We start from the raw sequence: 17,160 nt of genomic DNA, 5'->3' as shown, positions 1-17,160 counted from the left end.
GGTATATTAGTGAAAGGAGGAAGACAAAAAAATGGAATTATGAGATTTAAAGAAGCTATGAACTACTGTGTAGTGAGTGGTGAGGAAAAAGTAAATGTGCTAAACAAATACTTCTGTGTTCATGAAAGAAAATCCTGTAGAAGGACTGCAGTTGGCTGGCAAAGTTACACATGAGAATGGAGTGGATACTGCGCCATTCACAGAAGAAAGTGTTTATGAACAACTTGAAAAATTGAAGGTGGACAAAGCCATGGAACTGGGTAGGATCCATCCAGGATTTTAAGGGAGCTCCAAGAGATTCTGGTGGGTCCTCTTAAATATTTGTTCGATAAATTCTTAAGAGACGGGAGAGGTTCCATGGGATTGGAGAAGAACGGATAAGGTCCCTCTTCATAAAAGTGGTTGCAGAAATGAAGCGGGGAACTACAGGCCAGTAAGCCTCACTTCAGTTACTAGAAGAATAATGGAAGCGTAGCTGAAGGAAAAGATAGCGAGTTTCTTAGAATCTAATGGATTACAAGATCTGAGGCAACATGGCTTTACTAAAGGTAAATCATGCCAAATGAATCTGATTGAATTCTTTGACTGGGTGACTAGAGAATTGGATCAAGGATGTGTGCTACATGTAATTTACTTAGATTTCAGCAAAGCCTTTGACACAGTTCCTAATAGGAGGCTCTTGAATAAATTTGACAAGCTGATTAGGACTCAAAGTGGTGAAGTGGATTAGAAACTGGTTGACGGACAGACGCTATAGTGTGGTGGTTAATGGAATTCGCTTGGAGGAAGGAAAGGTAAGTAGTGGAGTGTCTCAAGGATTGATGCTAGGGCCAGTTCTGTTCAATGTGTTTGTGAGTGACATTGCCAAAGGGTTAGAAGGTAATGTTTGCCTTTTTGTGGATGATACCAAGATTAGTAACAGAGTGGACACCCTGGATGGGAGTGGAAATCATGAAAAAAGATCTGCAGAAGTTGGATGAATAGTCTTATGTTTGGCAACTAAAATTCAGTGCAAAGAAGTGCAGAGTGATGCATTTGAAGAATAGAAATCCAAGGGAACCGAAGGTATTGGGAGGTAAGAAACTCAGAGTGGTTAAAGCTACAACCTCAGCACCCTGAGGTTGTGGGTTGAAACCCACGCTGCTCCTTGTGACCCTAGGCAAGTCACTTAATCCCCCCATTGCCTCCAGTACATTAGATAGATTGTGAGCCCGCCGGGACAGACAGGGAAAAATCCTTGAGTACCTGAATAAATTCATATAAACCGTTCTGAGCTTCCCTTTTGGAACAGTATAGAAAATTGGGATGATAGTGTCTGAGAATCTGAAGGTGATGAAAGTGTGACAAGGCGGTGGCTGTAGCCAGAAGGATGCTAGGCTATATAAAGAGATGTGTAACTAGCAGAAGAAAGGAGGTGTTGATTCCCTTGCACAAGTCGCCAATGAGGCCCTCTTGGAATATTGTGTTTAGTTTTGGAGGCAGTATCTGGCTAAGGATATAAGAAGACTTGAAGCGGTCCAGAGGAAGGCGACATAAGAACGTTACATTTTTTAAAAAATGGCATTAATACAGCTGGTTGTTTGATTGAACAATTCTGGCATAAGAAACCCTATTGGTAATTGCCACATCATCGTGATATCATCAAGCTTTGATTTTTTTTTTTTTTTGATTTTTTTTTTCAGTGGCATTTTGGACACTGAGAAACCATGTTATAGAGGATCGGCATTAAGAATGGATTGTTGTAGAGTTGCTGTAAGCATTACAATGTTGGAATTTAGATGTTTGAGCTGTTAATGTTTTTGAGCAATTTTTTGGATATTAATTCAGCTTTATTTGTTATACAGAAGACCGAGCCCTGACGCAGACACAGTTGCAAAACATGCATATCGGCTGTGGTTCTGGATATCAGTTTAAAGATAAGTGCTATAATTCATGTTTTTAAGAATATTTTGAGAGACTTTCAAGCTAATGAAAAAGTTATAAGAAAATTTTGATCTGATGGAGAAGCTTGGCAGCATTTACTCAAATGAAGAAATGCTCATTTGAGTGCTGCTTCTGAAGGCTCTGCGAATAACAATATTTCTATCTGTTAAGTAACTGCTTTTTCATTTAAGTTATATATCTCTGGCTCATTGAATGATTTGATACCAATTTTGTACATAGAGTTGTGTAGTTTTAGTCCATTCTTCTTGTGCCAGTTCTTTATTGGAAAGCTCAAGGTTCAACATATCGCCAATAGAGCAAAGAATTCAAAAGCCTTTTAATTAGTGCAGCCTTGACAATTCTTGCAGGTCTTCATAATCATAAGAATATAAGAATAACCTTACTGGGTCAGACCAGTGGTCCATTTAGCCAAGTAGTCTGTCTTCACAGTAGCCAATCCAGGTCACTAGTACCTGGCAAAACCCCAAATAGTGACAACATTCCATGCTACCAATCCAGGGTAAGCAGTAGCTTCCCCCATATCTGTCGCAATAACAGAACTTTTCCTCCAGGAAATTATCCAAACCTTTCTTAAAACCAGTTACGTTAACCGCATTTAACATAACCTCTGGCAACGTGTCCAGAGCTTAACTATTCTCTGAGTGAAAAAATGTTTCATCTTTTTGGTTTTAAAAGTTTTTCCCTGTAACTTCATCAAGTGTCCCCTAGTCCACTTGTACCTGTTCTATACCACTCAGAATTTTGTAGACTTCAATCATAACTCTCCTCAGCCATCTCTTTTCCAAGCTGGAAAGCCCTAACCTTTTTAGGCTTTCCTCATACGAGAGGCGTTCCATCCCCTTTATCATTTTGGTCACTCTTCTTTGTTGTTAGTTTTTTTTGCTGTTGTTTTTAGTCTTAATTTATTTATTCAGATTATAAACATGCATAACAAGTGAAAAATAATAACAATCATGGAATCAAATAAGTTCCAGAAAGGAAAAAAAGGAGTAACCATGGAAAAAAGAAGTTAGTACAATGCATGAGAGAAATGACATTAATCATGTTGTTGTAACAAAATATATGACTTGCTGACCATTTATCATTAAACTTTCTAAGTGCATTAGATTTCTTAGCAATGCAATATTCATATCTAAAGGTTAAACATGTTAGATTCTACCATTTATCATAGCATAATTGTGTCAGATCTTTCCATGAAGAACAAATTACTTTCAAAGCAATTGCCATGAGAGAATCTAGTAATTTATAAGTGGTATCAGAATAAGTGGAGAAAAACCAAATACCTTTCAGTAGAATAATCTTATAAGAAATAGGTTCAGTCCGGGGGCCCGGATGGCTTTTCAAAACCAGGACTTTGTACGGATTTTAAAAAGCTTCCTGACATAATCATGTCGGGAAGGGGCATTCGCACATGCGCAAATGCCACGAGGTGACGTCACTCACACACACATGCACATGATGTCATTGTGTCATGTCTGCGCATGTGTGGATGCCATCTGGGGGTAGGGTTGGGGGCAGAAATGGGTGGTCCTGGGGGCGTGGCCATGGGTCTAGATTTTCCCAGAGGAAAATCTGGTAGCCCTAAGTTCAGTGATTGTAAATATATCACAAATTGTTGTCCAAACTTTAGACCAATAATCCCTTGAAAAATGGCATTCATAGATGAGATGCTTAATATTACCCAAGTCCTCTTTAAAAGACCAGCAGTGTTTAGAGTACATGTTACCAACTAAATGAGATTTGAGTGGCATCCAGAGAGCTTTATGTGCAAGAAAATAAAGGGACTTTGTGATTGAAGGAAACTTGGAAGATTTAAATAACGCAGGCCAAAATAAATCCCAGTCAGAGTCAGAAACATCATCATTAATATCTAGTGCCCAGGATTGTTTGCAAGCCCGTCAATGTAGGAAAAGCTATATTAGAAAATATTTTGTAAAATTGAGAAGCTGCATGATCTGTGGCAGAAATTGTATGACATAAACAGGATATATCTGGTGAACATTGAAGAGTAGGCCAGGAGATAGTTCTATGTTCTTAGCTGAAGCCAAGCATAGAATTGTGAATCAGGAATGGCATACACTGCCTTCTTTTGGGAGAAAGTTTTCCAAGTGTTTGTTAAAGGTTCAGTGAGGGCAGAAATGTCCTATATGCTAGAAACCTAGAAACATGACAGCAGATAAAGGCCAAATGGTCCATCTAGTCTGCCCATCCACAGTAACCATTATCTCTTTCTCTCTCTCTGAGAGATCCCACGTGCCTATCCCAGGCCCTCTTGAATTCAGACATAGTCTCTGTTTCCAGCACCTCTTGCCAACTGTGCCAAGATACTGGTTTCCTGTCAATAAGTATAAGAGGGTTATTTCCTAAAGGAATATTATAAGTTTTAAAAGTGGGTATTTTTTGAACAGAATCTAAATATTTTAACATGTCAGAAGTAATTTTAATAATAGGATTGAGTTTGCCGGATATTGAGAGGGACATACCAATTAGTCTGGACAATGGAATAGGGTATAGGTAGTGGCACTCAACTGATAGCCATCTGGTGGGGGGGAGGTTATTTTAGTCAGAGGAAGAGAAACATTCCAAGCCCTGTCTCAGTATAAAAGCTTTGTGATAGAATAACAAATCAGGAAAGTTTACTCCACCCATAAACTTAGTAGTTTTCAACTTCATTTAAGAGATTCTAGGAGATTTGTTATTCCAAAGAAATTTAGATAACATTCGTTCCATCTGCTTATAAAAGCAAGGAGGAAATGATGGGAAACATGTTTAATGGGTATCTTATTTTAAAAACAATCATCATTTTTAATAAATAAAGTCTACCCCACCAAGATACATGCAGAGGAGACCAGGGAGATATGGTTTCCTTGGTCTTAGATATAATTTTGTCCATGTTAACCCTGGACATTGTAAGTACCGTATTTTCGCGGATATAACGCGCACCGTTGTAAAACGCGCACAGGGGTATAGCGCGCATAAATCACGAAGATATGTAAAAAAACTTTTCTATACCGCGCTCAGGCATATAACGCGCGAGGGGTATGCGCGGTACGTAAAATCACGTATAACGCGCGCGTTATATCCGCGAAAATACGGTAAATCTCTGTCAAAATAAACACCCAAATACTTGATTGAAGTTATTAACCACCATAGAGGAACATCAGGAATGACAAAAGGATGGCATAAGTCATTTAAGGGCATTAATTCAGTTTTGTCTCAATTGATTTTATAATCAGAAAAGCTATAAAATTGAGATATCGGTTCAATTAGATTAGACATTGAAGATTCAGGGTTAGTAAGGTATAATAGAATGTCGTCTGCATAAGCAGAGAGTTTATATTTGTGGTGATCAAATTGAATTCCCTGAATATTAGGTTTACAGCGAATGGCATCAATAAGAGCTCCAATGCTAAATCAAAGAGCAAAGGTGAGATGGAGCAATCTTGCCTATTACCACATTTCAAAATAAATTGTTCAGAAATACTACCATTAGTCATTATCCAAGCACATGAAGTCTGCAAATCAAGTGGAGCAAGCTTCATCCAAAGCAAGGCAAATCATAGGTTGCATACGCAGGAGTTTCGTCAGCCGTAAACCTGAAGTCATTATGCCATTGTATAGATCCATGGTGAGACCACACCTGGAGTACTGTGTGCAATTCTGGAGGCCGCATTACCCAAGGATGTGCTGAGACTGGAATCAGTCCAGAGAATGGCCACCAGGATGGTCTCAGGACTCAAGGATCTCCTATACGAGGAGCGGCTAGGGAAGTTACAGCTCTACTCACTCGAGGAACGTAGAGAGAGGGGAGATATGATCGAGACATTCAAGTATCTCACGGGCCGCATCGATGTGGAAGAAGATATCTTCTTTTTCAAGGGTCCCGCAGCAACAAGGGGGCATCCGTGGAAAATCAGGGGCGGGAAACTGCACAGTGACACTAGGAAGTTCTTCTTCACTGAAAGGGTGGTTGATCGCTGGAATAGTCTTCCACTTCACGTTATTGAGGCCAGCAGCGTGCCAGATTTTAAGGCCAAATGGGATAGACATGTGGGATCTATCCGCAAAGATAGATAGGGAGGGTCATTGGGGTGGACAGACTTGATGGGCCGTGGCCCTTATCTGCCGTCTATTTCTATGTTTCTATGATTAAGAAATTCTACTGGAAAAGTAAAGAATTCCAACACAGTGAATAAGTAAGTCTACTCTACCCGATTGAAAGCCTTTTCTAGTCAAGTATTTTTGTTTAGATTTTATAATCTAAGTTTAGTAGGGATATAGGTCTGTAATCTTGAACAAGCTGTGAGTCCCTTCCCGGTTTTGAGATGACCACTATGTTGGCTTCCAGGAATCTTCCCAACTTTATAGGTTGCTGTGTTAAACTCTGATAACATAGAAGAGCCGGAATTTCTGTGGATGTGAAGGATCTATAAAATTCCACTGGAATGCCATCTGGTCCAGGAGATTTAGTAGATGGAAGAAGTTTTATGGCTTTTGAGATTTCTGATTTTTAGATTGGAAGTTGAAGGCCTTAAGGAGAAATTTGTGGAATATGAAGCTGCTTCAAAAAGTCACTGATGACCGCTAGTGACACAGAAAATTCTGATGCATATAAAGAATAGTAGAAAGAGTTAAATTCTTTTAAGATCGAAGGAGTAGTAGTGTGGAGTAAATCAGAAGAAGATTTAATGGTGGCTATTCGATATTTAACTCTTTTCCCTTTTAGGCAGAATGCCAGGAATTTCCTAGATTTATTACCTTCAGCGTCGTAAACTGTACTTTGTGTAAAATATATGGCAGATGACAGATTAGCCATCAAAGAATTATACTGAAATTTCAACGCTTGGAGTTTTTGATAAATTGAAGTATCAAATACCTTTTAGAGGGACATTTCCATGTCATGGATGTCCTTGGCCATTTGTGAGATTGAAGAGTTTAGATGTTTGCATTTAAAGGCTGAATAGCTGATAACTTTGCCTCTAAGTCAGGCTTTATAAGATTCCCAGATGGTGACATAGGAGAGATCAGGATCCTGATTTATGGCAAAAAAAAAAAAAAAAAGTCTGCCGAGCCTGTGATTATATGAGATATGAAATCATTATCTTGTAACAAGAAGATATTGAGTCTCCAAGTAGCAGAATTAGTTTTTTATGATGACCAATTCAACATGCAAGTTTATAGCAGCATGGTCCAAAATTGAGATTTCGTGAATTTTAATTAATGCAAGAAGGGGAACAATGTCTTTGGTGCCAAAGAAGTAATCCAATCTGGAATTAGTATGATGTGGTGCAAAGTAAAGAGTGTAATCTCGTGTAGTGGGGTTATGCAATCTCCATAGGTCAGACCAGCCATTTAGCTGCATTGTTGATGTCAAGGCAGCTCATGCTTGGAGTTTAGCAGGTCAGCAGCAAGACGATCTATCCAAAATAGGGTCCAAAGGAAAGTGAAGTCTCCTTCCAAAATAGCGTGAGACGTTAGTGAAGCAGAGTTAGCAGAATTAATTTGCTGAAAAAAAGACAAGGTTATCGGAATTAGGTGCGTAGACCCTGATGAGAAAAATAGGAGAATCAAGGATCTTCCCTTCCAGTCTTATCCATCTGCTCCGTAAGTCAAGAGATTGGGATATTAGTTGAAAAGGGTAAGTTTTACGGATTAGAATAATTATACCATTTTTCTTTCCCAAGGCAAGTGAAAGTATAGCATTGATTAAAAGCACCAGGAGAAAGTTTCTTGGCTTTAGCAGCATTGATATGAGTCTCTTGTAAAAAAAACACAAAAACCCTCCAACAAACCAACAAATATGGAGGGGCGGGACCGCGGCGCAGGAAGCAGCGCCTAAGCAGCGCAGGGATCGCTGACGTCGCAATCCTGCTGCGGCTGCTTCATAGGTGGTGCAGGAAGGTCAGTGGGGCGAGCGGTCCTTCGGGGGTGGGGGGGACTCGGGGGTGGGGGGGGACTGAACAGCAAGGCCGGGAGCACCCCCTCAGGGCTGGCACCCGGGGCGGACTGCCCCTCCCGCGCCCCCCCCCCCCTTGGTACGCCACTGGGTCTGCCTGCAATTTTTTACAATCTGTATGCATTTTAACAATTTTGAACAGTTTAGTGTCATCTACAAATTTAATCACCTCACTTGGTGTTCTGATTGCCAGATCATTTATAAATAAGTTAAATAGCACTGGTCCCAATACAGATCCATGTGGCACTCCACTATTTATTCTCCTTCATTGAGAAAAAATGGCCATTTAACCTTGCCTTCTGTTTTCTGTCTGATAACTAGTTCCTAATCCACAAATGAACATTGCCTCCTATCCCACAACTTCAATTTTCTCAAGAGCCTGATTTGAAACTGTTCATCGATCATCTGTGCCTATTTTTGTGTCATATTTGGAGAAACTGGGAATGCTTGTGTTTCTGTACTTGGACAATTGGATTGTCAAGATATTATTGTGAACTGTGAATTAGATCCATTTTAAATCATTGTTCAAGTGTTAGTCACTAGGTTTTATTGATTTCTGCAAGCACCTTGTGAAGTTGTCATCTTGATAGGTCACCAGAACCCCTATAAATAACAATCTGCTAAATGACATAGCCAAAGATGAAGTATCTGCAGTAGAGGAGACTATATGTAGTCAGTAGATATCAAATTAGTCTGGTCCAAGAACCAAGTTAATTTACATAATTTGAGTTTTTTGTGAAAACCACAATTATTTTTAGCCCTGGGCTATGTGTCCCAAGTTTAATTTCTCAAACCAGGGCTCCTTATTTCACCCAGGGCTCCTTTTACAAAGCCGCACTAGGGCCTTAACGCGTGGAATAGTGCGCGCTAGCCACTACCGCTTCCTTTTGAGCAGGTGGTGAATTTTCGGCTAGCGCACACTAATCCAGTGCATGCGTTAAAAACACTAGCGCACTTTTGTAAAAGGAGCCCACAGTCTTTGGTCTTAAAACCTGAACATCAAGCATATAGTCCTACATTTTTGTGCATATAACACATGCATTATTTTCAGGGCTTTTTTTCATTCTGAGTGACCCCCTTGCATGTTATATGTGTGAGTACGCAAAAACATTGATGCTAGCAGAAGACTGCCTATGTGGACTGCTGTTATTACAGCAGTATAGCTAGAAACTGTAAAGAAGTAAAGAGATGCAGTACTTGGGAGGGGGTGGAGGGGGGTTAAAGAGAGCCGGAAACAAGATCTGAAATTAAATGAAGGACTCAAGGAAAACAAAAACCTACCAAATTTCACACACATGATGTGAGTGCATTATACAAGTACATTTAGTTATATTATACTTGTTTATTATGAAATGGACATGCAATTTATGAATGTTATCTCCTGAATTCTATATATGGCATGTAAATTTGAGTGCACACAATATGAATAATGAGCCAATTAGTGCCTGTGATGGGTGCTAACAGTTATTTATGTTAATTGATAACAATTTGGATTTATATCAATAATAATAAAATGTTAAGCGCGCATGCGCACTCGAAAGTCGTATTCCCTGTTCCGTCGCGACGGCACGAGTGCGTATGCACACTTAACATCACAGTCTCCTTTTTTTCAAGCCGCTGCTAGCGACGCGCCGGAGCTGGACCCCCCGTTGACCCTCAGTCTCCTTTTTTTCAAGCCGCTGCTAGCGACGCGTCGGAGCTGGACCCCCCGTTGACCCTCCCACCACTACAAGGCTGACAAACCCAGCAGGAGCAGCAGCGTTGCAGGCACACTAAACGCTGCTTCGGGTCTTTTACTGGCCTAATTTCCTCTGCCGCATCCCTGATGACATCAGGGACGCGACAGAGGAAATTAGGCCAGTAGAAGACCCGAAGCAGCGTTTAGTGTGCCTGCGACGCTGCTGCTCCTGCCGGGTTTGTCAGCCCTGTAGCGGTGGGAGGGTCAATGGGGGTTTCGGTTGTGCTGGGTCAGCGGCGTTGGGGGGGGGGGGGAGTCAGGCAGGTGGAAGGGAGGGAGGCAGGCAGGCTGGCATCGGAGGAGGGGTGGGGGGGTTCAATGGAAGGCAGACAGGATGGCATGGGGGGGTTCCATGAAAACATGCTGCTCAGGGGGATGGGAGGCAAGCAAGCAGGCAGCAGGCATGGGGGGGTTTCATTGGAAGGGGAATGAGAAGCAGGCAGGCTGGCATCGGAAGGGGGGTGGGGGGTTCAATGGAAGGCAGACAGCCAGGATGGCATCGGGGGGGGGGGGTCCATGGAAACATGCTGCTCAGGGGAATGGGAGGCAGACTGGCATGGGGGGGTTTGGTGGAAGGGGGATGGGAGGCAGACAGGCTGGCATTGGAGGGGAGTGGGGGGTTCAATGGAAGGCAGGCACGCAGGATGGCATCGGGGGGGATTTCCATGGAAATATGCTGCTCAGGGGGATGGGAGGCAGGCAGGCTGGCATGGGAGGTTTCAATGGAAGGGTTATGGGAGGCAACGGAGGGGGTGGGGGGTTTTCAATGGAAGACAGGCTGGCATCGGAGGGGGGAGGAAGGAGGCACTGGGGGCACTAAGGACATAGAAAGGGGCACTATGGACATAGGAATGAGGCACAGGGAGATTCACAGACAGAAAAAATGACACAGGCAGCATGCAAGGAGAGAGAGACAAAGAAAAAAAATACCCAGACAGACAGACATCTACTCTAGCACCCGCTAATGTAACGGGCTTAAAGACTAGTGTATATATATCTTGCTAGGCACTATTCTATAAAGATCTGTGTGTAAGTCTTTTAGCGCACAACTGAAAAGGGGCCATGGCTAAGAATGAGGCATGGGCAAGTCAGGGGCATTCACTAAAGATACGTATACTATTATAGAATTTGGGGAATCCACTCCTAATTTACACATGAGGATTTACACTAGAGTTCAGTTGGATGTAAATTTGGACGTGGACCCTGACGCCACATGCTATTCTATAAATAGCGCCCAACTCTGAATGCCATTTATAAAGTCCTCATTTTTTTTGTGCCCAAATTTGGATGCCATTTACTGAATCTAGTTCTTTATGTGTATGCACGTTGAAGTGTGTTTAAGTCTTAGGAGTCCTTTTATCAAGCTGCAGTAGGGGTTTAATGCGCGTTAAACCGCCTGTCGCGCTAGCCGCTAATGCCTGCATTAAGCAGGCATTTGTTTTTTTAGGCGGCCACGGGGGTTAGCGCGTGATGAAATGTTTGATGCGCTAACCCCACTAGCGCAGCTTGATAAAAGGGCCCCTTAGTGTCTAGAAAGTAGCCTATAATGAGAGGAAGTGATATCACTGAGCAGAGGATTAATCACCTTTTTTAATTCAATTTTTACATTTTAAACAAGCATTTCAACTTGTATACTGATTAGAATTACAACATAAAGAAAATTGGACAGTACACCCCGACCAAAAGAAAAAATTTAAGAAAATAATATTAATTATTTAGTCCACAAATTACATGATCCAAGACCTAAGTAAACTTTAATAAAGAAAAATATAGTAGATCATTTATCAGGACATAATAGGAGTAAGAGAGACTACTTCCACCAGCCGGTTCGTTAAATTGTAGGTGCCATTATTGAATCAATGATTACCCCTCCCCCCTTTCCTTGGCCACAACAAATTGTAACAATTGTTTGGGTTCAAAGAAAAGGAAACTTTTTCCTTCTAATGAGATACAGCATTTAGCAAGAAACTTTAGAACAAAAGAACCACCCAGAGCCAAAACTCTTGATCTATAGACCAAAAAGTCTTTTCTTCTCTTCTGCATCTCACAAGAAATGTCAGGAAATATATGAATATTCAAATTCATAAAAGTATTATTCATATGTCTGAAATAAGTTTGAAGAATCAAATCCCTATCAAACTCTAAAGCAAATGAGACAATAATGTTCTCAGTTATTACTTCGAGGGAACTTTCCAAAAAATTTGTTAAGTTCAATCCACTTGCATCTGTTCCTGCTGGGTCCATAGGGGTAGAACTTTCTTTTTTCTTCTCCAAGGAGATATATTGCACTCTTAACAATAGGTGGTATACTTTCTTCTGGTATTGAGAGAGCTTCTTTCAAATATTTCCAGATCATTTCCAGACCAGAAATCACTGGAGACAAGAAAATTCTAAAACCTTAGATTGTTCTTCCTCAGTTTATTTTCCTTAAATTCTAATTTTCTGTAAATGAAAGCTCTCTCTTTAATGATCTCCAATTCCAGTGATTTAAGTGAATGATCTGCTCATCATGCTGCTATATTCTTTCACCTTGTTCTCTTTACTTAAGTCCATGCTCATTTACCTGAGAGCTGATAGTGTCACTATCAAAATGTAGCATTGAGACTGCCTTTTTGAGGTTAGAATCCATTGTCGATCTGAAGCACTGGTCAGATCCAAGATGGCATTTGTGTCGGACGTTTGGCAGTGAGCTCTGATTTTCCCTCTTGTATCATTGGCAATTGCATTTTTTCATTCTGAGACACAGGGCTGAGTGACTTCGACCCTGCTTGATCTCTGGCGCTAATTTTTTCTCTGCGGTTTTTGGCTGCTCAGGACTTTTTCTTTGCACTCAATGGGGAAGAAGGGAGCTTCGTTGCCGAATCCTCTGGCAGCCACGAGCTCAAGAATCTAATTCAGACAACATTGAATGCGGGAATCACGCGTCATCAGAGAGGGACTCTTCCAGCTTTGGGAGGAACGCCAGACTCTGGTGAACCTTAGTATAGATCAAGCTCCTCTTCAGCCTGATTGAAATGCAGGCTCCTCTTCAGCCTGAGAGAGAAAGCTATGTGGAGGGAGAGGCATTCCTGCAGACCCAGAGAGAGGGACAGCCGGAGAGCCCTAGAGGAGCAGTGGAAGCCAAGGTGTTGGAGGGTGAGACTCCCGTTGTAGCTAATTTGTTGGCACCATACACAGAAGCTGGTAAGAACTCAATTTCTGCTCCTATTAGCCACCAATTTGGAAAGATAATTAAGCCTGCAACAGTTATCTTAGACGCTCTATGGGAAGCTATTATGACAATGGGTTAATCTCCTATAAGCAATATTTTTTTGTATTTTTGTGTTGACAGAAATGAAGCGTGTGGATCTTTATTGCGTGTGGATCTTTATTGCAATATTATTTACTTGGGTTCCTTCAAAAAAACCATTCTAAGACTCAGAGTTATTCAAAATCCGGCAGTTTGACTGATCTTTAGGCTGAAAAAATGGGAACACATAAGTCCCTACTATCAAAGACTCCATTGGCTGCCCCTAAAGGTGCGAATCCTGTTTTAGTTCGCTTGTCTTATGTTATAAATCAATATTTGGTCTGGCTCCCACTTACCTGGTTTCCCACTTCAATCTGGCAAATTATCTTAGGCCCACACGAAGAATTCATCTGTTCACCTATCCGACAATAAAAGCCTGCCACTACAAAAGATTCTTGGACAGAACTCTTGCCTTCCAGGCAGGCAAATGGAACAACTGGCTTAGTAACGTTTTCGCACACTCTTCATCCTACTTCAATTTTAGAAAACTATTAAAAACAAGTCTGTTCAATTGATTTGTTAACTAAGAATCTACTCACCACTTCTTATTCAATCCTGTAACCCTATGAACCTTTTAGCTTTCATATTCTTTATTATGTAAAATTGTATTGCTGATTTTGATTGTAACCTCTTCGCTGATTGTCTAGCGCCTCTTGCTGTAAACCGCCTTGAACTTATATGGCTTTGGCGGTATATAAGAATAAAATTATTATTATTATTAAACAAATATGCTTACCAAAGCAGTCGAACACTTCAAGCAAGACAATATGGAGCTCTGCAGTCAGCACACCACACTGAGACCACGGAGACTAAAAGCAAACTAACAACCCACCTTTTTGATATAGCCTTGAATCCTTAACTCCTCTGCCCACCAACCCAGACAGATGATTAACCGTTCCCCTTAACTATATCCATGACATCCTGTTTGTCTGTCTTTTCTGTTTAGATTGTAAGCCTTTTCGAGCAGGGACTGTTTTCTTCTTTTTTGTGACTCTGTACAGCACTGCATATGTATGGTAGCGCTATAGAAATAATTAATAGTAGTAGTATATAAAGGGACATTTTATTAAATGGGCTAGCAAATTAAGAAACAAAAAAAATATAAAGATGCTCAGTTATAGCAAATAATCTTTGCTTGCGAACACAAAGTACAAGCTTAGCCCTCTCTAGCTGTTCAGACCTAACTTGCATACATACCTATGAATAACCGATTGCAAAACCTCTGGGCTGAAAATAGTCACTATGAGATCCAATTAATTCAACAGCAGTATTTTAAGGAAGGTAATGAGACTAGTAAACACCTAGCGCACCAACCTAGAGGTCAGAAAATGTAATCTCCAATAACTATCATAAGGATTGATACAGAGGACTAGACTAGGGACCCTGGGAAATGAGAGAATGCTTTCTTCAGTTCTATCAGAAATTATACCAGAACTGTGTCAAGTAACTCTATAGCTTATATTATTTAACTAAAGCCCAGTTACCAAAATTGGAAAATCATCAGTGTCAGGCACTAGATAGAGCTATTCAGATTGAAGAAGTTAAGGAGGCTATTGCAGCTCTCAAACCTGGAAATTTCCTGGGATCAATGGCCTTTCTACAAAATTCTATAAGAAATTTGTGGACTATCTAGTTCCTATATTTACAGAGAGATTTAATTCAAGCATACAGGGGGCTGAACTCCCTCTCTCCTTCCATGCTGGAGACAAGTATATGAGGGAATGCTGAAAAGTTCTCAGCCCAACCAACTTTCTAAATTCTGAACATTATTTTGCCACTGTAGCTGAAAAAAGTGTTATTTTTGCAAAGTGTCAATTTGCATAATCGTAATGCTATGTTTTGACATTGTTTCAGATCATTGATTGAACCATGTTAACAAAAAGTATGGAATTTTCAAATGTGGAGCTCTGAGCTGTCGTGAAGTTCCTGTTCCTGCAGAAGAAAACTCCAAAGGAAATCCATGAATGTATTACGCAAACATTAAGTGACAAATGCCCATCATACTCCACAGTGAACAAGCGGTATGCAAACTTTCAGTGTGGAGATTTTGAGATCGAAGATGCAGAAAGGTCTGGGAGGCCTCAAACGGTGTCAACTCCTGAAATTGTTGACCATGTCCATGACCTGATTTTGGCAGATCGGCAAATATCAGCTAAAACAATTGCTGAGGATATGTTCAAGATATTCTTTCATTTTTTAAAAATGTTTTATTCTATTGTAAGCCGCTTAGACCTTTTTCCTCTTAGCAAGATATCAAATATTTTAATAAATATAAACATAATTCCACTACATCTTTGAGACATGGCAACCAGAATTGCACATAATCCTCAAAGTGTGTCTACGCCATGGAGTGTTACAGAGACATTAATATATCTTTTATTTTATTTTCCATTCCTTGTCCTAATGTCTAGCATATGAATCCCTCATATGTTGGTAAGTTTATTGCTTGCTTTCAAAATGATCCATTTATTAAAATGATCCATTTATTTATGAAATATCTTCAGTGAGAATTCATCCAGTATACCATATCCTTGAGGATTTTTAGATAGAACAGGTATAAGCCTGGTATTTTATTACTTTATCATTTCAGTTATTTCCTTTTATAATCCGCCTTTATCCAAGGAGTACAGAGTAACATGTATAATAAAACACATTCATTACAACATCAAACCACAAACAAACATTGAAAAGAAAAATAAGTCAGTCAGTAGTCCTACAGGCTACGGGCACATGATCCATAGTCTTCCTATAACAGCAAGTGCCATCTTAGTAGTCCTTTGAAAGCTGTCAGATTCTTCTGCTTCCTAAGAGTCACTGGTAGCTTATTCCATTCTGTCAGACCAGAATTGGAATAAATCCTCTTTGTATATGTTCCAAAAGAAGGCACCTCTAACATACATGAATCTTCAGAATGAAGGGCTCGCTGAGAACTTGGTGCACTAAAGGCAGCGATCGTCGCTAAACTGGTTTTGCGATGATCAGATTTGCTGACTCGATGTACAAAACAGCTCACTGTGTGGTTTTGTGCATGATCGCTCATTCTCCGACCTGGCCATGCAAATAAGGTCATTAATATTGAAATGCCATGTAAACTAGCAGAACGATTGATGTTCTAATATGGCTTCCCTATGCACAAAAAAAGTGATTGCTTTTAGTGATCCAAAAAAAGCGACTGGTCAAGACCAGTTGCTTACCTGTCCTGCTGATACAAATTAATATATTTATAACATGCCATACCATTGCAAAGTTTTTTAATGGGCACAGATACAGTGTGTGTGTTAAACATGCACAATATCTGCCCCATTAAAAAAAAAGAGCTGAGCTGAGCTTCCCCCCCCCTACTGCTGATGACATCAGTGGGTCCCCAACACCCCCCCTCCCAACAGAGACAGGAGGGATGCCCATTCCCTCCTGCCACCGGATGCCCCCTCCCCCAAAAAGGCAGGAGGGACGCCAATTCCCTCTAACCACCGGATTCTACCCCCAACACCACCACCACCACCATAGCTTTGTCCGAAGTTGAAAGTAAGAGGGAGGCTTAGTCCCTCCAGCTTCGAGGCCCGTCAGTTCAAAATGGGCTTTCCCTTCCCCGGTGCATCATGTGATGCATGGGGAGAGGCCTAATGTCCTGATTGGCTCAGATGCCTAAAGCCCCTCCCAGTCAAGCCAATCAGGGCTTTAATCTCCTCCCTCTTTATCCTGGGATTGCAGAGGGAGAAGCCTAAGGTCATGATTGGCTCAAATGCACTTTGTGGAAAATAACTGATATGTAATACATTTTGCTAATAGCTAAATACGTACACGTTGTTGTATCATCTATCTATGGCATTCCAAACACTCAAGCATTCAATGTCTTCTTGAGATAGTCAGGATAAAGCCTGTGACGCTGTTCAATTCCTTGCAACAAGGCACTGAGACTGGAAAAGGGGAAGGGGATTTGGTTTTAGCTCTGTAATAACTAAAGGCAAGTTAGATTTAGATATAGTACCCCCAAAGAGCTTACAATTTTTTAATTCTCAGTTCCTTCAGGTACAGCAACATGTCCAAGATCACAATCAGCGTAAGTAGGATTTGAATCCTTGATTCCCTGGTTCTCATCCCATTCCTCCACTGGACAGTGATCTTCAAGGTCTCAACTGTTTCTATGATCATATTTGAAAAACCTTTACTTATATGGACTTGAAAGCTCATTCTTACTTAGGTCAAATAAAACATCAACTTGCACATCTAATG

The 17,160-nt window shown here is 40.8% G+C and overlaps 1 protein-coding gene across 6 annotated transcripts in view; it reads left to right on the top strand.

The window, feature by feature from the left end:
* The window catches only part of XPOT (exportin for tRNA), a 324,394-nt gene that overhangs the window by 263,136 nt on the left and 44,098 nt on the right, over positions 1 to 17,160 (top strand). Inside the window, exon 24 of one of the 6 annotated variants that reach the window (XR_004540576.1) lies at positions 16,948 to 16,987. The exons of 4 other annotated variants lie outside the window; for them this stretch is intronic. Coding sequence is in view for 1 of the 2 variants with exons in the window: in XM_033957685.1 (XP_033813576.1) it covers positions 1,845 to 1,859 (15 nt within the window). In the remaining variant the exon portion in view is untranslated. Of the gene's footprint in view, positions 1 to 1,844; positions 2,426 to 16,947; positions 16,988 to 17,160 lie in introns of those variants that run through there. One more of the 6 variants, XM_033957685.1, reaches the window with a different exon arrangement.

The sequence above is a fragment of the Geotrypetes seraphini genome, chromosome 9 (genome assembly GCF_902459505.1).
Source record: "Geotrypetes seraphini chromosome 9, aGeoSer1.1, whole genome shotgun sequence".
Taxonomy (NCBI): Eukaryota; Metazoa; Chordata; class Amphibia; order Gymnophiona; family Dermophiidae; genus Geotrypetes; species Geotrypetes seraphini.
Note: the sequence above shows the minus strand (reverse complement) of the source record. Positions and strands in the feature narration are given on the sequence as shown.